Genomic DNA, 25,207 nt, shown 5'->3' on the forward strand with positions numbered 1-25,207 from the left:
ATTCCATCTGCTCCAGAAGCGTACCTTAGACATTTTGGGAAGGATAGAGACTTTGGAGAAGATTAAATGGCTTTTTCTTGACAGCTGCTGTGCAAAAGAAAAGCTTTACTACCTGTATCATTCACCAGAGTCAGTGCCAGGAAACAAACCACCATCTCTTTAAAGTGTCAAGAGGTTCTAACTCAGTCACTCTTGTCCTATAAGAAAAATAATCCCAGAGATGAGATCCAGATCTTGATTTGCCCAAACATTCGAGGTCTCCAGAGAGAGAGTTTTGGTTTAACCTTATCTCAGCCTGGTGCACTGACAGCCCAGATAGCTCTGCAGCTCCAAAGGAAGTCAGCAAATCCAGACCTTCGTTTGTTTGCAGTATGGGTCTTGTTTGAGTTTAAAAACGTGTGATTCCTGACCCAACGGGTGTTCCAGGCTCCATAGACTGACAACTGTGGCTATGAGCAGCCCTCCGTTCCTAGTTACCTAATCTTTGCATTCTGACACCTCATGCGCCACCTAACAGCATCATGGCTTTTACAGAGCTACCGCCACACACACGCAAACCCGCAAACCCAACGACGAGGTGAAGCCCACGTGTGCAGCTTTGCAAGGGCGGGTGCAGAGGGGAGGAAAAGAGGACACACAAACTGTACGTACTAGAAGGTGAAGGAGGGGTGAGAAAAGCTGCTTCTCATACCTCTTCACAGCAAACCCAGGTCACTGTGCTGCTTCACCAGGATATTTTGCAGAGTTCAGACAAGCTGCAAATCACAAGTTGCAAACTGGAAACAAAAGGACAAGAGATGCCCTTGGGACCGCAGCAGAGTTTATAGTCTCTCAAGGGGAGCTCTGACTTCACAAAATAGGAACCAAACAATTTTTTAGTTATACTCAGAATCCTCTGCTCCCTCTCACAGATTCTACATACGCTGTTAGTAACCTCGGGTAATGTTAAGAAAGCAAGACTGTACTATCACCCTGAATCCCCACATAATCCATTATCACCATTTAATCCTAAAATACATGAGCTCATCCAACTAAAATAATAAATAATAAAATGTAAGAATCTTGCTTTTCAGTGCCCCCTTTTCATCAACAAGGGCAGCTTGAAATTAGCTGAAAGCTAATTGCCCCGTTTGGCACAGTTAATAGCACTATGACAGCTGGCATTCGGGTGTGAATTTCCAATTTATTTTAAACATTTTATATCTGGCTTATAGAGATGTATTTTCTTCTGTAAAAATCTACAATAAAACTGAGCTTAAAAAGTTCCTACTAGCTGTTTAAGAGCAGCCAATTGACGCTGTATCTCTCGGTAGCCAGTATCCTGTTTACCAAAAGATAGTAGAAGGCAATGCCATGTTGACATGGTTTAATCTGTAACAGGTTTATCCAAAAGCTCTGTCAGAAGGATGAAGTTGTGGTGGTTTGTGTGTGTGTAACCCGCGTTTGATCAGGCTACGAAAACCCACTTCACCATTAGCAAAATAAAATCTGGATTTTGCTCTGAATTTAACCAGCTAATCCAATGGATGAAAACCCTTAGAGAGCACATGCATATTCTGCATGTGAAGAGGATAAACCTGCTTCTCTGGTTAAGTTTTTAAGATGACTGGGCAACTAGAAGTACCCACAAAATGATCATCAATCCATGATCACTTATTTAGAACAAGGGCTACACTGGAAGAGCAATAAAAGCTGCTGGAGAGCAGTTACAGAAGAATATTGACAGAAAGGATGTAAGGAGAGTTTTATATGAATCATGGTAAGTACAGTAATAGGTGTATAAAAACCACCACTAGTTGCGTTAAATCTATTCAATAATAAAGGCGCTCAGCAAATGTTCTGATTCGGTTAAAACCGGAGCAGTCAAGCAATCCTGCCTGCCTTAGTATTTTGTCAATGAGCATGAGGTTTTGGTAATCAAGTTGACGAATATTTCACCCTCCATATAAAGTTTTTGCACTTCAATGCAATAGAGCTCTAATGCGTCCCTGCATTATTAATCTGGGTAGTGTCTTAACAGATGTTCTCTAAAACAAAAATGTGAAGTGATCTATAGCTACCACCAGCATATTTCAACAATCATAACCCTTTTCATTGTAAAACACCTATTCACCCTAATTCCTCTTATTTCATAAAGTTTTATATGCTGTTTTACATGCTGCAGAATTAAAACTAAGAGAAAAAAAGGGTGAAAATTAATTTTGCATTAAAACCAAAAGCAGCAGACAAAGAGGGGGGAGCTGGAGAAAAAAGGTCTTGTTAATCCCTATATCTTAACAGAATAGAATCGGAGACTGAAGGAATAAGCTTTAGTATTATCCTCTAAGTTTTCCACTCTTTCAGGACCTGCCATCGGGTGGTGGTTCTTTACCTGTCATGAGCGACATATGGACAGCCTGTTCTCGGAGCCCTGAAAACAGGTTATCTACCTGGCAGTGGCTCATTTATTTTCAGAAGATGGAGAAAAGGTACTGAAATAAAGGCAGGAAAACACTGAGAATTCTTGTTCTATATAGTCACAAACCAGTTGTAAACTTCATCACCGTTACGGGAATTACCCAGAATACTTGTCACTCAGATTTAAATCTCACCTTTACAAAACCACAACCTTCAAGAGTAGGAGAAAAGGCTTTATTATTTTCAGTCATTTCAAGTGATGTCTTTCAAAAAAAAACCAAAACAAAACCCATGCTTTGTTAATATCAGAAGTTTCACTTTAGGCAGAAATCGATATGCAGAAAGTGAATCAGTTGAGCCCGACTTCCTGTAAATTGATTTCTGTACATTGAAACAAACACATTTAAACCCTGAAGCAGAAGAATGTTCCTGTAAACGAGCACGGGCACACAGTTCCATTTCCTAACTCACCATCCTCTCCTTTCACACGGAAGGCGTGTGACTTGATCTGTTCAGGTGCTCTGGAACAGACACAAAACCTGGCTCATAATTACACTCATTCCCGTCAGCTGTATGACAACCCGTCTGAAGTTGTCTTTTCCCCACTGCTCTTCCCCACTCTGACAAACTGTCTCATTAATTTGGAACAATAGAACAAAACCTGTGGATTTCTGAGTTGCAGGATGGTTTGTTTTTTGGAGTGGGTTGAGTGTTTTTTAAATCTTGTCTTTCCTAATAAAACTATAGTTGCTGACTTCTTGTCATGTTTAAAAATAAACAGATCCTTTAACTGAATTACTGCTCAGAAGGTAAACTGGGCCTGGCATCTGGAAGACAGCAATGAAGCATTTTGGATCCAGCTGATAGCCTGCAACCAGACCCAGCTCCATCACTAGCACCATGAGCGCCCTCAGCAGCCAACACATTCAAGCTCTTACGGTTCTTTACTGATTCTTTTTCCTTATCTCCCATTTCTGACCTCGTGAGCATGCTGCCCACCAATAACAATGTACATTTTCAGAATATCTGGCGTTTTTATTAGTACTGTTAACAAGGAATTGGAGATGGCACTAAGGTACTAGGTATTGTACCAACATACGTAACATAGGACAACAATCTCCTGCCTAAACAGAGACTCCAGGCGGTTGTTTAGTATGGGATCTGCTGTTGCTGTTTGGGAAGATCATGAACATGCTCATCGAGCGAACTGTGACATAACTACTACAGTGACCAAAGGACCCAGAGCATCCAACCACACAACAAGTTTGGTGGTCATGATGAACAATATCACACTTCCCAAGTCTGAAAGCAAGCAGCCCTGCACATTTGAGGAGCTGAAGTTTGAGTCTTTCTACCGAGCCTCAATGAAGATTTTTAAAGAGAGACTCCATTTTAGGTTAAAACATACACTTCACATTTACTGAACTACAAACGAAACTCATCTGTGGTATTTGTGTCCTTTCACCTTTTCCTGGAAAGTATGTTGACTAAAAGCCAAACAAACAGCACAGCACTTCAGCTGCTTAATAGACAAACATCACAGTCATTCTGCTCAGGACAAATACTTCAAAGAAACAAAATACGATTACAAAGGTTCTTCTGGTTTTTACTTTTTTTTAAAGAGATACCAACATTCGTGCATTTGTCTGTCAGCGGTTTAAACATACATTAAACACACATTCTTAAAGTCTCCTAGTGGAAAAGAGAAGAAATACAGAACTGTTTTTCAGAGAGTTTGATTTGACACCCACACATTACACAGCAGAACAAATCCCTGAAAGGGCCCCGATTCCCCGAACAAGAATTGAAGTGCTCCAGAATCGTTCTCATATTCACTTTTCAAGCTCCACAAATTCGACTTGACTGGGCACCTTACAGCACCTCCTAGAACCCACAGTTCATGCAATGAGTAGTAGAGAAAGCAGGAGAACTTGTATGCTCTGAGATTTATCACCAATTCATTTTTGTGATGCTGTTAACATATCATTAGAATTTGCATGCAAAGGGAAAAAAATAGGCTGTATGTAAGAATACACACGCACATAATCCTTTCAAGTTCATTAGAGACTCCGAGTTACGAAAATATCCTTCTAGGTCTTATGAAGGAAAACACCATCCATGTTTTCACATCGCTGCCTTGTCCTTTGGATGCTCTAGTGTCAGGTTTGTTGTTGTTGTTGCTGGCATTAAATTCCAAAATAAATATTTATATCAGCTTGGACTGCTGAACATTGAAGGGTTTCAATGAGAAAGAGACAGGCCTTTATGCTGGACTAGTAATTTTGACTTACCCTCTCTTCCCAATAGCCAATTGTGTCCCCCAAAAATGCAAATGCACTGGTTACTGAAGTCACCCATTGAAGATGGCCAGGAGACACCTCTTGGTTGCTATTATGCATGCTACTTGTGTTCTCCAAGCGGATTAGATTTCGTCCTCAATGCTCGAACTCATTAGGTTTCTAACTTAAGAGTCAATGTTTCTCACTTCCATTTTAGGAATCCAACCACTTCGCTGTCAGGCTCTTGGGCTGACAGCTGTGTTGGAACAACTATAGATTTCTCCTTTCAGAAGGGAGACTCTTTCTCCAAGCAATTTTTTTAGGCTCTTGTAGGAATGCTTTTGTCTTCCCTGCTCCCCAGAGGCAAGGGAAGAAAGTTTTACATTATCTTCCCTACCCCATCATTAGCTCTATAGAATAAAGAACCATCATTGGAAGCGGACACCATTCAGCCGGGGCAGCCAAGCCTGGAAATCACGCGTTTCCTTCACAAATCTTTCTAAATACAAAAGCACTTCTGGATGAACCGTCAATAGCCTGTTTGCCACCATGCCATAAAACCAGAAACAAGAGGATTATTACTTAGGAATCAGGACTTCTGGAGTTTGCCTAGTTCTTATTTTCTTGATTTGAGTTGGTCTGAAAGTCTCTTACCATCATGAAACCAGAAGTGAAAATAGGATTTTGTGAAAACGGGATTAATTTGCAAGCATCATCTTCTACACTCAACAATGACTGCAAGGAAATTCAGGTCTTTACTGTAATTTAGAGGACAGAGTAAGCAAGCTATTGGTGTTAAAAGAAGCAAAGAGGAATTCAAGTAGTTTTACTAAGACTTAATTCTTCTCTCAAGTTAAACTAGTTATATATGCCTTTAGAAAGTACAGCCAGTTAAAGCAGTTTTAGACACCAGCTCACCATATGTTATGTTAAAATTAGACTGACTCTTTTTTTAAAAAGCAACAAATTTCTGCATGAGGTATGTCAGCACACACAGATTTTGAGGAAATCTCTTGCTTATCCAGTAATCGTTGCCAAAGGCACCAAGTACAGCTTACCAGGAAAAATAAACCAGTTCAGAATGTAATTTTGAAGTTAATCTTGACAATATCACGTATAACTGTAAGCACTTTACACAAAGTAAGCTCCACCAGCACTGCTTTCGAAATTTTTATTAGTGCAGTTATTTCATAGTCTGCAGAAGTGCAGTTAACTGCAATCATTTTTAGGTTTTAGGATAGAATTTATAGTAATTTTTATAGGATCTGTACAGCATCTCAAGGATCAACAGAAAAGCATCTAGAATACAAACAACAACATACAAGAAATTATTGTATAAAGGAGAAAAGCAAGAAAAGGGGGAATATGTATGTCAGACCCATTATATGTAAACTATTTCCAGAAAACAACAACTAATTCATTCCAGGGCTCATGTCTCTGCCTCTGAGGAAGCTTCAGTTTGAATTCATACAAGTCATGGACATGATTTTAGTGTTAACACAGCTCACATGCCACCTGAAGTGTTCCGTTGTGTCTGTATATCCACATTGTTTGTTTAATTTAAAAAGTAATGGACAGGTTGCACTAAAAATGTTTATTTTACCTGGATATTCAGTGTGATAAATGCACATTAATGTATTTTTTTTTTAATTAACAACATGGGTACCATTGACAACTAGAGACATTATAAACTGCCTAAAAATAGTAAGTTGAATTCCTAGCTTAGTCAGCTTGGCAGAAACAGCTGTGTTCAGTGTAACCTCTAATTAGTTTGCATATTATAAGAGTTCCAAAGGTTATTTCCCTCTCAGAAACCTACTAAATTAGCCTTCACAGCACAATACTGTCACCATATCAAATGCAACAGCAGCAGATTATTCAGACTTTAGAGACTTATCACTATTTTTTCTGTAATGTTTCTTTGAATTTACATGGCAGAAGTAGTGGCAAGCCAATGTTGAGCATGCTTGGATAAGAATTAACAGAATCCCAGAATGTCAGGGGTTGAAGGGCCCTGGAAAGCTCATCCAGTGCAATCCCCCCATGGAGCAGGAACACCCAGATGAGGTTACACAGGAAGGTGTCCAGGCGGGTTGGAATGTCTGCAGAGAAGGAGACTCCACAACCTCCCTGGGCAGCCTGGGCCAGGCTCTGCCACCCTCACCAGGAACAAGTTTCTTCTCATATTTAAGTGGAACCTCCTGTGTTCCAGTTTGCACCCATTACCCCTTGTCCTGTCACTGGTTGTCACCAGAAGAGCCTGGCTCCATCCTCCTGACACTCCCCCTTTCCATATTGATCCCCATGAATGAGTCCCCCCTCAGTCTCCTCTTGTCCAGCTCCAGAGCCCCAGCTCCCTCAGCCTTTCCTCACACGGGAGATGCTCCACTCCCTTCAGCATCTTGGTGGCTGCGCTGGACTCTCTCCAGCAGTTCCCTGTCCTGCTGGAACTGAGGGGCCACAACTGGACACGATATTCCAGGTGTGGTCTCCCCAGGGCAGAGCAGAGGGGCAGGAGAACCTCTCTGACCTACTGACCACCCCCTTCTAACCCACCCCAGGATTTTAAAATTAAAACATAGGTGGCTCTATACCAGATGCACCACATGTCTGCAGACTCCGCAGAAACAGGTGTATCGGTGATGAAGAATGAACGATGAGGAGGAACAGGCATTATCACGGTGCATTTAAAATTGGCATTCACAAATTAAGTCACATTTAAGCCATCACATTTTCAGCTTATAGATATTATGCCAGGTTTTGTATTAGTATTTTTATAAATAAGAAAGGTAAGAGAATAGTTTCTTGAATTCTATTGCTATTGGCCAAAGCATATTTTTAAATCTACCTGTTCTAGATACAATTATGAAAAACTACTGTAACATAAAAATCTCAGACTGTGCCGTATTATTTTTGTATTTACAATAGCACGGGGCAGGCAACAGCCGTATTTTCAACTTTTTATTAATTCCATCAAAATTCTCCAAGCTCTGAGCTCACACGTGGAGGCAGAACTAAAACACCCAGGGAAGGAAGCAGCAGGGACTGTTAAATAGGGAGTTGTGAACTCTGCATTACCTATTAAAAAAAAGATTTCTACATCTTATTTAGTGGTAAACTTCATTTCCCTGACGATGTTTGTACCATACGCTGCTTTGCTGTCTTGCTTAAGACGCAGTTTTGAAGTATAAAGCGTGAGTGGGAATTACTAGATTTATTTAGTATCAATAAACCCTGTTCATTCCAAATGACGAATCATACGTTACAACAGGTACCAGCCCCATAATGTAAGTGGGTTTCCCTCCTGCATTCTGTTTCTTCCCTACAAATTATGGTATAATACAAAATCCCAGCAAGTTCTAATCTATGGCATAAGAATGTTGGCCATCAATAAGAACACAGGCAATGGAACTGAAGATTCATTCTCCCCAAACATACTTATGACACCATTACCAAGACCTTTTTACCATTTCTAACATAATGAGATTCAGGTTTACAGAGAATGTACAATTAACAGGATTGCACAAACCGCGTTCATGCCTCTGCCTGCAGAGAACGGCCAAACACGAGCTCTGCTCCAACAACAGAAGCAGCAAATAGTCACATTTTCAGCGGTTATGTTTTCCCGCATATTACCCAAATCTGTATTTAGGAACTTTAAGTAGCTGTAACTGTTTAACTACTATTCCCAGAAAATAAGTTACAAGTATCCTTTCTTAACCTAACTTCAGGAAAGACTTTTGCACTGAGATTTGAAGAAACACACGGGATTGCAAATTTGCATGAACAGTTTGTTTCAGCCGGGATCTGTTGAACATGGTATCATCGCAGATGCCCACTTTGCCGTACTTACAATATTCAAATTTGGAAAGGAAAATTTTCGCGATGGTGAAAAGCACACTGAATTCATGGAATGGTGCAACCTACAGGTTGCCAAGTTACTGCAATGCACACAAAAACCTGCTAGGAACAAACAGTACTGCTGAAAACAGATGTTAGATAAAGCAGAATTAGGATACTCCTGTTTTCTCACGACTGTCTAATACGTGTCTAGGAAACCAATCTAAGCTACGCTAGTTTAATATTAAAGCTTGGAGCTTTCTAAAGCTGAGGTGATCAGTTCACAATCTATGGACCCAACACAGTTTTGTGGATAAGTCAGTGAAATGCGGGTGCCACTTCCCCTGTCCCCAAACACAAGGCCACACATCTGTTCACCTGCCAGGCGCTCAACAGCCCACGTGACAAAAGCACAGGCGTGTTGGTTGATGAAACGAGGGGACAGAACAGACTGTGCGGGCTCCACGTGGCCCCGGGACAGAGGGGCTGCGCACCCCTGCGCCACGCCAAGGTTTAACGCAAGTTGCACTTAAAGCTGAATGTTTACGCAACTACTTCCACAGTAGTAAACTGTTCTAAGAAAAAATAACAAAGAGAAAAATCGATACTTTTTTGGAAAGAGAAACTTAACCCTTAAATGCTGACAGCAGAGATTTAACATTTACTGAACCGACATTTCAGAGAAGTTAAGCTACTTAGACCTGAGGTAGGTTTCTAAGTGCTTTGCTTTACTAGCTGCCCTTCACACACAAACAATAATGCATATTAAGTCTCTAGTCACAGTGGATTTTGATACTGCATTTTACTGATCATAAGCATAACTTCTAGTGTGTATAAGCCTTTACTTCTCACACAGGAAAGGTAAATAAGAGTATGTCTTCAGAAAAGACAACGTGTAAGAAAAATCTACCTATGGCCAACAAGCTCAAGAACTTCCTGTGGAAAGGATACAACCCCTCCCTTAACCCCAAACCAGCCAGACCTTAAATGCTAAAATGTATTCTATACTTTGTTATTTCTCCAAGCTGCAGAGCAATACTTTATGACACTGACAGAACCAATCTGTGCTACCAGAGACTGTATTAACTGTCATTGCAGTGAGGGAGAGCTTTCAGCCCCGCTCCACAGGTCATCTCCCCATCTGAAAGCAAATGAGGGTTTAAAAAACAACCGTCAGTGTTAAACCAGCACATCACGTAACCACAACAAGCTTCCTCAGACATCCCAATGCAGGACAGATTAGCACTCTGGATTCCAGTGCATGAAAAAGCCTGCAAAACTCAACAAGCTAGGCCTTCAAAGGACCATGTAATCCTCCCCGTGCTAATGAAACAGATTTGTGAGTGAAAGTAAGTTTGCCTGCATCAGATGAGACAGACAGTTTTGCCACTACACGCATCTACTAATACTGCTAGTTTAAAATAGTTCATTCTGAGAACACCAATTGATTTAGCAAAGCCACGCGACTGTCATAGCACCTCCCTCTCTAGCGAGAGCATCCCCTTGGAACGGCACGACGGGCTCCTGCCGGCCCCGGCCCAGCGCTGGAGCCAACCCAGCGCTCCCCGCCAGGCTCCGGCTCACCGTACTCCCCTTGCTGTCAGCCACACTCAGTCATCGGTCTTGACCAACCATCCGCTGCCATTTGGTGGATACCTCACATTCTCATTTGCAGTCTCAGCACATGTCTGCAACACTTATACTTGGTTGGGTTTTTTTCCGTAAAACGCAGTAACTTCCAAATACCTTTAAAACACCCTTCACCCCATCACATCCCTTTCATTCCCCTACCCCCAAAAGACTGTTACATCGAAGGCTTCTGAGCACTGACCCACAACTAAAGGTTTTTGACTATTAGAATCACACAAAAGTACCTCCTCTTAAACAGGGCTGAGGGCAAAGCATTTTTATTAGAAGATTAGAAGATTTTCTCTGAGCATTCCAAGGTAGAATTTTGTGTGTAGAGAAATAGTTTTACATGGAGAACGCATTATTAGCAAAGACCGTAGTACAAGAAAACCCTAAAGATGTAGATATCATTACATGAAAACAATAAATGTTTGAGTGCTTGCTTCTAACTACATAGTAGTATTAACTTACTTAGCTACTCCTATAAAAGATAATAAGCACATAACAGTTTTACTGCCCCAAATCCCCGCTTTATGTGGGAGCCAACCTAGCAGACACAAGAGCAAATAAGGAATTTCCTGCTGTCCTACAGTCACAGCAAAGTAACCTGTAGATTGGACTGTAGAAAGCAATCAAGTAAAGCCCAGCATAATGGACTCGGCTCCTAACAGAAGCTCTGTATAACTTTACATAAGCTATAAACAAGAAATCGATGACAAATAAGGCATTAGTCAGTAGTTTCCACAAAGTCTTTCTGCTCTGCCTGCTTCTTAACAAGCTTTAAAAAGACTTGTAAGATTAGACCTCTCCACTAATGCTCTCATGTCGGCTAATAAATCCAGTAATTTAGCAGCTGTAAAGATTTTACATATTTTCAACCTCCTGTTCCAGTCTTTCACCTCGGCTGAAAACAAGACGAGCCTGATGGACACGGAACAAACAAGCTGCAGAACCTGGGGGCAGCCCCCAAATGGCTCTGTTCTGAGCTTGTGTGCGCACAGCCGAGCGCACCGCGGTGTGTAACCGCTGGCTGCTCAGAACCCCCCGTCCCCAGCCCCTGCTCAGCACCCACCAGGGCCAGCCCCCACACACTCCTCCACAGCCCAGCTGCCCAGCATCAGGGTGCTCACTGCACAAGAACTGAAAGCAATCGCTATCTAAAGGGAAACCAGTCATGAGCTGTCTATGTAATAGCGCTCACACACAAATCAAACCACCAATGTCCCCCCACTCGATACTGCATTTTTCAGCACACTACCAATTCAACCACAGCTAAGGTTGTAAGGTGCAAGGATAAAGAAGATGAGTTTGTTGGTTCCCAACATGTGTTGTCCTTCACTTTTTTACTACCACGGTTTTGAAACAGTACAAGGGCAGAACTGCTCTGGTCATGAGACTCTTGAGGCTGTTTCTGAGAAGTTATCAATATTGGGAATGAAAACACTGTACAAGTTGAAACAAGATTCTTGTTCCTGTCGCCCTACAGACACCACTGGGCACTGCGCAGTTCTAGGTAGCAACTGCGATTTAATGTGAAAATTCTCTGTGGCCAGAAGTTTGAGAAACAAGTGACAATGTTGCTTTCCAACTTAATTAAACTGTAAAGGGAATAAAGAAGATTTTTGAAAGCTGGGTAACTGTCCACGCCCCCATCCTTTGCTGGTTAAAACACTCCCCATTTTTCTTCGATTTCTCGAAATATTCAGAAAATTTCTGAAATCTGTATATGTGTATGCTATGTAGTATTTTTCTGGTTCTTGCTCCAATGACGCACTCTTGCCTTCTTTCCAAAAGTAGTTCCCCTTACCAAAAGCTCTTGCACGTGTCAGAGTTCTGTTTTTCCAGTAGCCTCCTCTTCAGTCATTTATCCCTGTGCAATGCAGAGCAAGGATGTGCAGCTCTGCACGAGGATGGCGCAGGTTCAGTCCCACTTCGAGCTGCTGCAATGACTGTACAGAAGATAGTGGAAAAAATTGGCTTTACCCAGTATAATGGCATCGAGATCTTCTGAACCAGTATGGGTTATTTTTCCCGTCAGAAAAAGGAAGTACACTCTTCCTTAGTCGAAGATGCATTTTTAAAATAGATTTCACATTTTACTTCCTGTGATCACATTAAAAGGTCACACTGTTTATGTTACTGTAACCTGTTACTGTGGGATTAGAAATGATATAAACAAGCAATTCTCCTTCAAATGTGCACAAGGGAAGAAGGTTATGGGAACATTCCTCTTTATGTGTAGAACGCTTGTTCTTGTTCCAAATAAATATAAAGAATCGGAGAAACAGAGTGTCTTTTGTAGAACGGCTCACAGCATCAAGTACTCGATGAATCAAGCACTTCACAGAGTAGCGTAAAATTCTGTGAACTTGAGATACAAGAAAAAGCACCTGAAAGATCACAAACAGAACAGCTACTTTATGTTCAAAATAGTACTATTTACTAGTATTTTTGACAAGCAATTATTTTAGCCCCAAAAATATAGTGAGCTTTCTTCCCATAGGGGACAGTTTCTCTCTGCTTGCAGTGAGATCTGCACAGCTCTACACTCAGACCAGCAGTTTGTCTGTAACTGCACATACTGGCAGAATGCAAAACCTGCTCTGTAGTTGCTTTATTTCCTATCTCTACTTACATAGAAGAAACTTAAAACAGTTTTTAAGTACAGGAAGAAGACCACACCACACGATTCAAATCTGATTTACCAATCTCTTAACAGCTGCTGAGACAAGTCAATCTCATCATCATTGATGTCTTAACCCCCAGTGCTCAAGGTGACTTTTTACCCCTTGAACCACGTGTTCCCAAAGCATCCACAACAACCAAGGGCTGAGACATATGGATTGAAAAACATATAAAGACTCCAGCTGCAACAGTTAAAACCACAGAGCTCCCTAGTACGCTGCCTGTATTTCTGTTGCTTCCATAAGTAGTGGCCCTTCACCAGCTCATAACTCCATGACCAATAAAACTTATGGAAATAATACGTTTATCAGTCCATATTCTAGGATAAAGTACTGTGCAAGGTGAAAGCATATGGAAATAGAATCTACAGAATTAGAAATAAGAAAAAATAAAGAAAATTTAAAACCTTTCCAAAAGTCTCCTATGATGCTCATTTTCCTTCCCAACAAGGACACCACGTTTTTCACTGCTGTCCTAGGAACCTTTTTTCTCAAACGCAGAAAGCACAAACACAATTTGAAAGTAGAGCAGCTATCACTATTAGCAGAATCACATGCATTTCCAAGAACCACTTTTATCACTTTTTCTTAGCATAATATGATAGGGAAGCTGTTGAACCTTAGCTGTGTTTTGCGTGGGTGAGAGAAAAAGCACATCTAAATTCACAGGGTTTGGTAGAAAATGAATTGGCGTTTGTACTCCATGATCTACAAAGTGAGCACACAAAGGCATTCTGATGCTGTATCAAGTGCCTCTCCCAGCCAAACCAGCAAGGGCATGTCTACTGGCACCAGAAAGATCAACAGAAACATGTTTCTTGTGCAAATCAACATGAAACAAGTTGACCAATGACTACAGAAAAAAATAAACAATCTCAATGGTAAGTGCTGTAAACATCAAAGCTTACGGATCGGATCAAGTTTATATTATTAATTCTGAATGCTGCACAAAATCTGTTTCTACATTTTCATACAGTTGGTTGTTTTAGGAATAAATGCACACATTGTTGGCTAGGGCTGCTTTCCTCTGCCAGGGATGCTGGACGCACTTTTACAGAGGTGCAGATACAAACATTCTAGTCTGATAGTTCTAGTTCAGTCTAATATTTTTAAAATAACATTTATGTAATTCTGTCAAAGGTCTGAACACTGACAGCACTTCAGATCAGCACTGAGGGTGACACAAAACCTCAGTCAATCCTCTAATGTTTGTCTTGCCTCTCTGTTCTTACAAACCTTTTTCCAAATCAGCATTTCAGAAACAAGCAGAATTAAGTAAACTTTAATCTGAAATCCTAGACTTGGGAACATTCTAATTAACCACTTCAGCCAAGGGGCTGGGGCTTATTTGTTTGTTTTGTTAATCTGTTAGGTTTCTGGCACGATATTCAATTTTCAAGTATTGATGAATTTGCTGGTAATAAGCCTCCTACTCAGCTCCCAGTTTGAGAAGCTTTCACTCCATGCAGAGCAGTTAACCCTTGCGGTGCTGGACAACGGGCCTCTGTTGCAAAAGAGCACAACAAAATTGCAAGACAGACGATGGTCACAGAAGCAAATCCTCCTGAGATGCTGAGCTTTTTGTCCCGTGGCGCTAAGCAAACCTGCAAGTGCTTTTTAAAAGAACCTAAACACATAAACCCCAAAGCCTCCTAGAAAACTACTTAATATATTACCAGTAACAGAATACTGATACTGTAGATGTTTTTTGTTCCTTCCCTTCTGTGCTACAAAAGGCAGAAAAGTAATTTTGTGGTTTAAAAGAAACCAACCAAGCTCTCTAACACTGTGTTGAATATAAATCTCATTTTGCAAATGGTGAGACTAGAGAAAAACTAGTTCATTTGATTATGAGAAAAATTCAGTGGCATATCTGGTGACTGAAACAACCCACCCGATTCTCACATTCACTGGGTACAAGCAACAGCATGACTTCAAGCTTTTACCCCTTCTGACAGATTTTTTTTTTCCTCCTCCATTTTCTTTTAATTAAAAGACTTATAATATGAATCATACAGGAATTCTGAATTTCAAGGAACCAGTTAGTATCCTTAGATATTTAATGAGATTAAATTCACAGTTCAAATAGATTATTATGTCATGCTAGTGACAATAATATAAAACCTGAGGATTCACACATTTACAAGAAACGAGCAGTGATATTTCAGTGTAAAGCAAGTCTCAGCTAAAGAGAACCCTTGGAGAAAGTCCATTTGCAAAGCAAGTATTACAAGAAAAGATTTCATTTTAGTGTTTAGTTAACTATAGGATGAACTAACTCAAACCTACTCAGAATATTTATAAAGGTATTTTAGTTTCAAAAATACTTGGTCTACCACTACCACACGTTACTTACAAGGGCTATTTCTATTTGAATTTAACATCATTTGGCACATGGCCAACACTGTATTCTCCTTAACTGTCATTTTCCTTCTATATATACATACCCTTAGAGCAAAGAAAGAGGAGCAAGTAACATGTGAAAGAACACAGTAAAACCATCAAAACCTCCTGCGGGTGCTCAGAAGCAGGTGTAGCACTGTCTGCACGCTGTATCATTTCTAGATTTTTAGCTAATGGTATCCCCATAACAATAAGCCGCCACACGTTCCATTTTTCAATGCTCTGCTTACAGCAACGCTATCACAGGATATTTGGATTCAAGTACTTAAACTCTGAAAAACAAGCAAAACTAAGTGGCTCAGTAGCTCCATATAACAGGACTTGCGCTATCTCAAATTCACCATCAGTAGACACAATTGGTCTTGAGATGAAAGACTTAGCATAACCAACCAGTGCAGGAGGGCACCCTGAAACATCCTCAAAGGCACAAACCACGGCACTGTCACTTGCCATTGAGAGTAAACTCAGGTTTTCAGAGAGGATATTGACTTTGCAAGCCACAGAGACTTCGCTACTTCAGCATCATTTACCCATCCTTCTACAAAAGGCACTCGTATCAAGATTCAGTGGCTGTAGAGCACTGGAAAACATGGACTATCTTCAGCTGTATTGAAGGAATAAACAAAAGAGACTCCCTGAAACCATCATTCTAAACTAGCTTTCCATAACCAGAGCCAATTAAGCTAAGCCTCGAATGAATCAACATAGCATGAATTAAGAAGTGGCAAGGCATGCATGCAGAGACCTGCACTTTCAAGCAGCAAGAACCGGCAGAATAAAGCACAAAGATGCATTTATAATAAGTCATGCTCATGCCACAATTTCTCTGCTGCAAAGAAGTTTAAAGTTTTTTAGCACCAGAGCAAAAGAGTGACCCAAATCTTACAGAGTGCAGCAGCACAAAGTCTGAACCCCCACTGCAGTTTATAAACCAAAAACACTAGCAGAATTTCCTGTTCTTTTACTTTAAATACACAACACAACCACACTATTACACATCTACAGGGTCAACCATTTCACAGTTTACTCTCCACATTAAAATCTATCTACATATTCTACAAATATTTGTCCAGAGACAGTGAATACATAAAAATCTTCCCGTGGCTTTCCTCTCTTGACAGAGATCCAAAATATCCATGACAGTTTTATATCTTCCTCCCGTAATCTGAGTAAAGCTTATTAACTTCCATTATTTCTAGGATTTTAATTTAGCTTAGAGAAGTCTGGGGAAAAAAGTAACATTCACATTAATATTAGCTTAAAATACCCTCAAAAATTAATAAAGAAACTGAGAACAGTTATATGTCTCTCGCAAGCCTCAAACCAAACTGTATCTGCACTTCAGCTTTCCAGAGCACACCCAACAGTATAGTTAGTTCTGGTTTCAGTATACTCACAAACATATTTGAAAGTCTGGACTGTACCCAGTTCTTTTTACTTTATATTCTACTAACTATAAACATCAGAAAACAGTGCACGTTTTAGTTTAATTTTGCTACCTTCACATGGCAAACTGTATGAGCTGTCCCACAGATGCTTCTGTAAAACCAGGAGTCAGCTCTGCCTCCAGCCACACCGCATGGGATCTCTAGCTGAATGGTACGCCAGTAAATAATTAAGAGGTGTCTTTACTGTTACTGATAAGCACATCAAAGTCAGTATCATTAGCCAACATACTAACGTCAACACTATCTAGTTTATATAAACACTAGAAGCAACTCTACCTGTACTTGAGGGTTGTGTTTTCAAGATACTATCTATCACCACGTCTAAGAAGCTAGAAACTAAGATACCTCCTAAAATTCCGAAAGACTTCTGCATATAAAATTACTAGGAAAACCGGATATTGCACTCACTGTGAGCAAACGAAAATCCAATGTTCCTTCGATATTCTGGACAAATACCTCTTTTTCTCTCCTGCTCTAAGGGCAAGCCTAAAGAGTCCTTTTCTTAGCTTTGGGCTATTGCTTTTTTGTTGTGACATCTCCAGAGTGAATGCTTTTCATTCCTATTGATGCTTCCAATGATGTTTATGCAGGGTGCGTATCATCCACTTACCCTTAAGCATTTGTTTTCTGTTGCATACCTTTACCACAGTAACACATTGCAAAGCTCGTATTTAATCTGCTGTCCATTTTCCTTTAACTTACGGTTTTCTGGAGGAGGACTTTAATTTGAATTATCTTATGCCTACATCAGGTCTCATTTTACTAGGCATCTTCTAAGTATGTTTCTCTACAATAAAACCAATGGCCAGAACCAGACCAGTCCCTTTTATTTGTTGGGTCTCTGAAAAAATTTTGCGGGATCTCATAGTTCATGTAGCAAGGAAATCTAGACAAAATTAAGGGACAGTGTTGGATCTTAGAAACCAAACAAACCCAAGGAAACAAAACCAACAAAACATGGAGAACTTCATCAGCGTTCACCCTGTTTTGACCAGCTGCAGCAGAGCCCAGTTATGCTAAGCATGCAGCGCCCAAGACACGATTGTCACAGAATCACCTACACAATGTCTTCATTTTGAAATGGTTTTGTCTCCATTGTGCAATTATTTATGCTTAAAAGAAGTAATCTATTATTTTTTCTTTGACAACTGTACTATTATCATAGCTGCACATAGCTTCCCCTTGTCCAAAAAAAAAAAAGAAGCCTGGACAATTTTAAACTTTCAAAGTCACGTGGATCCCAGACAAGTCTCCCTGTAGTATTCATAATTCCTCCCCTAGATACCGTGCAGTTGTATATCTCCAGATAATAGATTTAGCCAAGAAACAAGAGGAAGCAACGGTCAGTAAATTGCATTATGCTTCACTCGGAATACGGGTGAACGTTTCTGGAGTTTAGCCGTTACATTCTTGACACCCAGATACTGGAAGCCTGTGGTACAACTAATTTGGGAGAAGACTTTTCAGCACCAATAACATACATTATTCTACTTACTCCATTCTTCAGCCAAAAATTGGTATTTGTAGGAAAACTGCACTGTTAATGTCACAGCCCAGACATCAAAAGCACAGATTACAGTGAAGCACATTGTTCTTCCAGATGTACATGATCTGCCAAGATGTCATTTTCAACAGCTGATATTCAAAAGCAGGATGCAGTCGAGTTACATGACAGAGATGCACATAGTTACTAATCAATCTTAAGGAAAAAAAAAACAAATAAAAAAGACAGAACAAGCAAAACCCCACCTCTTGTGCTTGTCAATAGTTGGATACAAGTCAAAGAATCACTTTAGTCTCTCTTTTTTTTTTTTTAGGTTGAATTTTAGTCCTCAATGAAACCTCGTGCTGTGCCACAGTCTGAGCAGGCTACTGAGTTACATCATTCAAAGAAAGCAGGACAAAAATATCACTGAATGCTGATCCCACATTAAAAATACGCCACAGTCCCTCATTCTCCTTACACATTTCACTTATGTAATTAAATAGTATCCGTAGAAATACAGCATCTCAATTACAGAGCCATGTTACTCATAATCACTTTGTGAGCACTAAGCCTGCAACAAACCAAATCGTCAAGAACAGCTTAGTGAAAACATAACGTCATATATGCACATGACTTTCAACTGATGCAGTTAGCAAGCACTGAAACTCTGCGGGAAATTAAATACTCTAACAAAAACGTGACCTTCAGAAAAGCATGCTCAAAATTGCGTGCTTGTTCTCTATGTGCCAAAAAAATGGAGATGCTCATCCTGCAAGCTACTACTTTTAAAACTTGCCTGTTGTGATTCTGAAACTGGAGTTCATTTATTTCACTGTTATAAAACTCAACTCCTTCTTTTCAAAGTCTATTGCCAGAGAAATCCACACTGAAAGGCAAGCAAAGCTCAACTTGTGTTGCAAATAGAAACTTAAAACTTGTTAGTATATGCGATATACCAGCTTAAACAGCAACGCTGCCTGATCTGACTGAACGCATCCACCCAACCATTTGCGTACTTCATCATCTCTTACATTTCATTTTGGATAAACGCACAAAGAATGTTTTAAGGAGAAAAGCTCTAATTCCTTTTGCTTGTACATGTGAAGCTGGATCCAGTCAGCAAATATTCTTATGAGCATTCTCGTTTGCCACACAGGTTTTCTAAAATGTCACCAAAATAGCATCTAAATGCACTAAACTAAATAATAAAAACCAGCACCAGATAACCACACAAGTATTACTAACAAGCTTTTTTCAGGCTCTGTTCTATTGTTAAAGTGACTGAAAAGCTACATGCATGCAACGCTGCCCACCTTTTTCTGCTAAAAAAACCCCACAAATAAGATAGTTATAGTCAAGGTTAGGAAGGGGGCAGTTTTACATGGTTACTCCGTGCTCAGCTCCCAGGGAACCCGGAGCGAGCAGCAGAGCGCGGTGGGGGCTCTGGCGGAGGCGGCTCCTGCCGGGCCCGCTCGGCGGGCTGCAGCCCCGCTCCCGCCCGCGTCCCCGGGCTGCAGCCGGACGCCCCCGCCGCGGAGCGGTGTCCCCGGGGCGCCGCCCGCCCACGCCAGGCGGTGAGAGGGGCTCTGCTCCGCGGGGAACAGCAGAGCCGGGCCTCCCTCTGCCCCCAGCGCCGGGCACAGCGGGAGGGAAGGGAGAAGGGGGAAGGGAGAGCTCCGAGGCAGGGAGCGGGGAGGCGGCGGGCAGCGCTCCCCGCGCTGGGCCCTCGGCAGCCGGGGCACAGACACGCCGCAGGGTGGGGAGGGCAGAGCCGGGCGGCGGCTGCGAGAGGCTGAGGGGAAGCGCGCTACCCCCGAGCGCCGGGGCAGGGGGCACAGCCGTCTGCCCCTCACCTGGTAGATGGCGGCCCAGCTGGCGGCCTGGTCGAGCCGGTGGAACTCCTTCTCGATCTCCATGGTGGGGACGCCGCGCCAGGCCTGGCCCCCCAGCGCCGCTGCCGCTCCCGCCCGCCGCTCCGGCAGCTCCGTCTCCGGCTGCTCCCGAGGCCGCGGCTGCCTGCTCTGCATGTCACCCCTCCCTTCTCCCCGCCGGAACTACGCAACCCCGGCGACGCCACGTCCGGGGCGGCCCAGGGGCCGCGGGGCGGCGGGAGATGGGGAGCGGGCCCCGCGCGGCGCCAGCGGGCAGTGATGGTCGCTGTGGAGCGGCCGCGGGGCCACCGCCCGCGTCAGGCAGCGCCGGCCCCGGGGACTGCTGGCCCCTCGGGCCCTGAGGCGACAGGCCGGCTCAGAGCTGCCGTCGGCGGCACACGGGGCGGGCTCGGGTGCGTCCTCCCCTTCTGCAGCCGAGGCCACCGCAGCCGTCCCGCCCCGGCCGCACTGACAGGTAGGGCGGCCCCGGCAGGGCTGGCGGGCCGCAGGTCGGAGGTGGCAGCGGGGAGTCCCGGCCTGTGCTCGGCAACGGGATCTGGCTGGGGAAGCAGCTCTCTGGGCCCTGGGCTGGCGTCGTCTGGTTTCTGAGCCCGAGGAAGGGCTCGAGCCGTGTTTTCCAGCTCTTTGTCTGCGGCAAGAGGGTCAGAAACGTTAAAGAATTCTCAGGCAGCCGTCTGGGTGCCCAGGGCTGTAAGGGAGACGCAGCCTGGCGGCAGGGGACGGCCCGGGCAGCACGGCGTACCTGGGTGTACGTGTGCTCACTTCAGAGCTGGGCAAGACAACTGTAACTCTCTCACTGTAGACAGAAGATGCAGAGTTTATTTTTTGCTCTGACACAGTCTGCTGAATGAAACATGTTTCTGTCAGTTGTCCCATACCCTTTGATTTAAAGGAATGTGTGATGCGACAGGCTCCAAATGGAGTTCCATCATCTGCCCTCGGCTCGTAGATTGCTATGCTGAAATGGCCATTACTATCAAAGTGCTATGTAGTCCTATCCCAGGAGGTAAACATTTGTCATTCTACTGCACCCTTCATAAGGCAGTGCCGAATGAAGTTCTAGCGTAGGTATCTCATGTTAGAGAGCCAGCTTCTTTCTTCCTGAGCTTCAAGAGCAGACATTCCAAACATATGGACGTAGTTATTCCATGTATAATGCTAGAGCACACTTTGTTTGCAAAGCAAGGAATTTTACTTCTCCTGTCAGCCAGCTTCTGTTTGTTAGATTCCTGCTGTTTCTCAGGCGTTTAGAGCACACTGCTGCTTCTGAGGGCTGGTGCAGGCCTGGTGTACCTGGTACCTCTGCAGCATGAACACCGGCCCAAAATAAGGTTGTGAGAGTGGGTTTGCAGGATCACAATTTTTAATGAGTGAATTTGGTCATAAGCAGAGGATGGCTGACAGCAATGAGAGCGGCCGAGTTCTCAAAGGGTGTATCAATGTCATGGCAGACAGAACTATGTCACAGCTCAGCTGCAGCCCTCGCACCACTCAGCTTTTCCTGCTAGGGGAAGCTGTTCCATTGCTTTTCCTAATCGTTCAACTGAGCAGTTTTTGGAAGGGGCTCCCTTCCAGTGTTCAGCCCGAGAATGCCACCCAGTTTGGGACTCACTTATTAGGCTACTGATGTGCAAATGGATGCTCTCTGAGAAGAGAGGACTAGTCAGAGATGTGAGCTGAGGGGCCTAGAATTTTGGGGGAGAGTTAATAGTAACACCCACAGTAAAAGCAAGCTGTGGAAAGTGTCGGAACAGGCTAAGCGACTTAACCTAGGTAAACAATGGAACATTATTCTCTAGTCAGCTGCTGCATGTAGCATAGAGGCATTAGCAGATGGTATTAAAAAAGATTTCTTGCCTTTGTTACTGCATGGGCTTTCTCTTGACCTGATTTTTGTAGGTTGGGAGATGCAGTACTAATCCCATGAATGAAAGAATTTCCACCTGTTGAGACCTGCTTCCTTATTGCTAAAAGCGATGGATGGTGACTGCAGCTTCTTTCCCATCTGGCTGCTCTGAGGCGCAACCCTTATCTTGAGGCCAGGTGCTGAATTTTTAACCTACTGGACCTGGGGACATAAAGACAAACTTAACAACTGCTTTCCCTTTCCCTGTTATTTCAGGGTGATGAATTATGAATGTGTGTGGGGAGTCATGTGCTGTTTCAGTGACTCCATACTTGAGAGGTGAATCTTTGTAATGTCACCAAAGCGCAGTTCCAGTGGATGGCCATTTTTCATGCAGGCATAAACCTGATCCTACCGAGAAGAGACCAAAGTTTGTGATGCTACAGCTAAATGCAGCTGAATTACTGCAGGTGCAGAAACATTTTATAAAGAAAGATAGCATACGCTCTTTTATGTTTATACCACCTGAATGGGTGTAATAAATAAAATCAGTACAAGTCCTTCAGTCAATGATTCATCAGCCATATATTCTGCTGTGTACTGTTGTCACAGAAATAATTGCCTTGAATGATAAAAACTCATATATTGCCCTGAACAAATTGATATTCAGCTGAAGATTTCACAGAGTAACCCAGTAAAGATTATAAAAATTGCCAGCGTATCTTACATTTCTTCATAAAACTCTGTCTATCACAGTTGCGATATGTGTGGCCAGTGACATTTTAAAATGTGTCAGTCTGGTTGAATGAAATGTTAAATAACTGGAAATTCTGGAGGGCATAGACTGCGTTATGAATATTTGCTTTCACCTATATCTACCTATACAAAAGAAGTAAACAATTTGCAGTAGTGATACATGTTGTGACTCCTATTTCAGAAAAGCACAGCTAATTGGTACATATGCTCTTGAAGTCTTTTGGCTTTGTTTTCATGAACAATTTCAGCAAGAGTACATGCAATGGCATCTAAATCTAAAAAACTCAGATCCTTGCAATATGCGGTTAGACACTAGTTTACGTCAAATAATAAGCTTCATCTCTTTGGCACCTTCTAATGCTAGAGCAATGTAAAGGGCACATAGGCCACTTTATGGAACCATCAAGTGCATTCTGAAGTTGAGAATTCTGAAATTCCCCCTGCTGAGTAGGGGAGAACACCCCACCTTTTTATATGTAACAGCTGTAGGGGTCTGCAGTAGTTTTCCTTTGTGCTCTAATGTACACTAGGCTCTTGCTACCCACAGAGCAATGTGGAACAGCCCGGCTTTTAGTTTAAAAATGCACACTGGCAGAACAATGAAACTAACTCTACTATTCTGAATTCATTTGAAAGCCATAAACTGACTTATTCATTCTAATCATGTTAAAGTCTTTAATTTGCCATTCTCGTAACAGTATTCAGCATTTTGAGATGACCTAGTTTAAAACAGCCAGTGTCATAAATCTCCATTAAAGTGTTTGCAAATATGATACATGTTGTTCCTTCACTGTTTCATTTTTGAATGCAACTTTTTAGTTACATTAAGCCAGTTCTGGGGAGCTTGTCGTTCACATTCAACACAATGATATTGCACTGTACATATTTGTATCTCTGTTGAGCAGAAATACAATCTTACGTGAAACAGAGCTCAGGCTTGGATCTTCTAGTATGTCCTTTTGGTGTTACGTGTTAGCCGTTCTTTGTCCTGGTTTTCTCTTTTATTGTAATTAAACATCCAGGATTGTTACTGTAGAAAGTTCAGTTCTATCTTGATTTTCCCATCACTAATATTCCAACATCACACAAGACTCTAATGATTCACACGTTATACCTTGGTTACTTTGAAGTGCCTGTAAGTTCATGAGCAAAATTCAGGGCAACTGGACATTGTCAGATAGTGTAAATAGACTGGTTTGCTTCTGATTTTGTTCCGATGTTAGCCTAAGTTTTAATGTGATAAAATTATTCTTGGTTTACATTATTATATGCAAGATCAGGATCAAGCCTAGTATGTTCTAACTTGTGATTTTGTTGGTAAAAATTTACATTAGCTTGTATTATTTTCATTCTAAGGTTACATACACAAATTAATATTCAGGCTCACCTAACTTTAAAGCTTATTGAAGAGATATGCAGTTAAGAGTGGAACTTAGAAAATATAGCTTAGTGGAGTCTCAAGATGAGAGACTACAATGGGAAGTAGCAGAAATAGGAAACTATTAAATATTTTAGTTCATATACTTCTGAGAGTCCAGGTAGAGAATTTTAGACTCAGAGTTTTAGGCTGGTGACCTAGGAGACCATGTAATCTAGCAAAGGATTCATATTGTGCTGGGCGCTGCACAGGAACGCTATAATAGGATGCTGGTGTCAGAAATCATTCACAATTTATCAGAGAAGATGCAATGAAATGACTTGGCTAGTGCGACTCGAGCGGTGGTACAATTAGTGTTGAGCTGCTGTCTCACTGGTAACAGAACCCCAGAGTGTCAGGGACTGGAAGGGCCCTGGAAAGCTCATCCAGTGCAATCCCCCCATGGAGCAGGAACACCCAGATGAGGTTACACAGGAAGGTGTCCAGGCGGGTTGGAATGTCTGCACAGAAGGAGACTCCACAACCTCCCTGGGCAGCCTGGGCCAGGCTCTGCCACCCTCACCGGGAACAAGTTTCTTCTCAAATTTAAGTGGAACCTCCTGTGTTCCAGTTTGCACCCACTGCCCCTTGTCCTGTCACTGGTTGTCACCAGAAGAGCCTGGCTCCATCCTCCTGACACTCCCCCTTTATATATCTGTAAACATGAATGAGGTCACCCCTCAGTCTCCTCCAAGGACACCCAGCTCCCTCAGCCTTTCATCTTCTGCGCTTAGAAGCAAAGATGATCCAGGTTATTTCCTGACAGCTCCTTCAGTTGAAGGGTTGAGAGGGTGAGTAGAAAAGGTTTTCATGGGTATATGTCTGTACATCTAGCAGGAGATCGGGTTGGATAGAGCCACCTTGGATCTGCAGTGCTCCAGAAACGTGATTCAGGATCTCGGCCGGTTCTCCCTGCGCCCTCTCGCAGGGGACGAGCCGCTGACACCATCACCGCACTAACTCCCGTCACGGGCTCACCGCGCGGAAATGACGTCACTCTGGTGTGCCCGTTGGGATGGCGCCATCGCGCGGCTGTCGCACGGCTGTGCTGCGCTCACCGAGCAGCTGTGCCCTGGAACCGTGAGTGTCTGAGGGGAACCTCAGCGCGTTCGCACGGTGACATGGCCCTC

The 25,207-nt window shown here is 42.6% G+C and overlaps 1 protein-coding gene across 2 annotated transcripts in view; it reads right to left on the reverse strand.

Moving 5' to 3' along the window:
* The window catches only part of PTPN1 (protein tyrosine phosphatase non-receptor type 1), a 37,446-nt gene extending 17,216 nt beyond the window's left edge, over nucleotides 1-20,230 (reverse strand). For both annotated transcript variants that reach the window (XM_065032573.1, XM_065032572.1), the window contains exon 1: nucleotides 20,020-20,230. In XM_065032573.1, coding sequence (XP_064888645.1) covers nucleotides 20,020-20,193 — 174 coding nt within the window. In that variant the 5' untranslated portion in view covers nucleotides 20,194-20,230. The remainder of the gene's footprint in view (nucleotides 1-20,019) is intronic.
* Between the last annotated feature and the right edge of the window lie 4,977 nt (nucleotides 20,231-25,207).

The sequence above is a fragment of the Columba livia genome, chromosome 16 (assembly GCF_036013475.1).
Source record: "Columba livia isolate bColLiv1 breed racing homer chromosome 16, bColLiv1.pat.W.v2, whole genome shotgun sequence".
NCBI lineage: Eukaryota > Metazoa > Chordata > Aves > Columbiformes > Columbidae > Columba > Columba livia.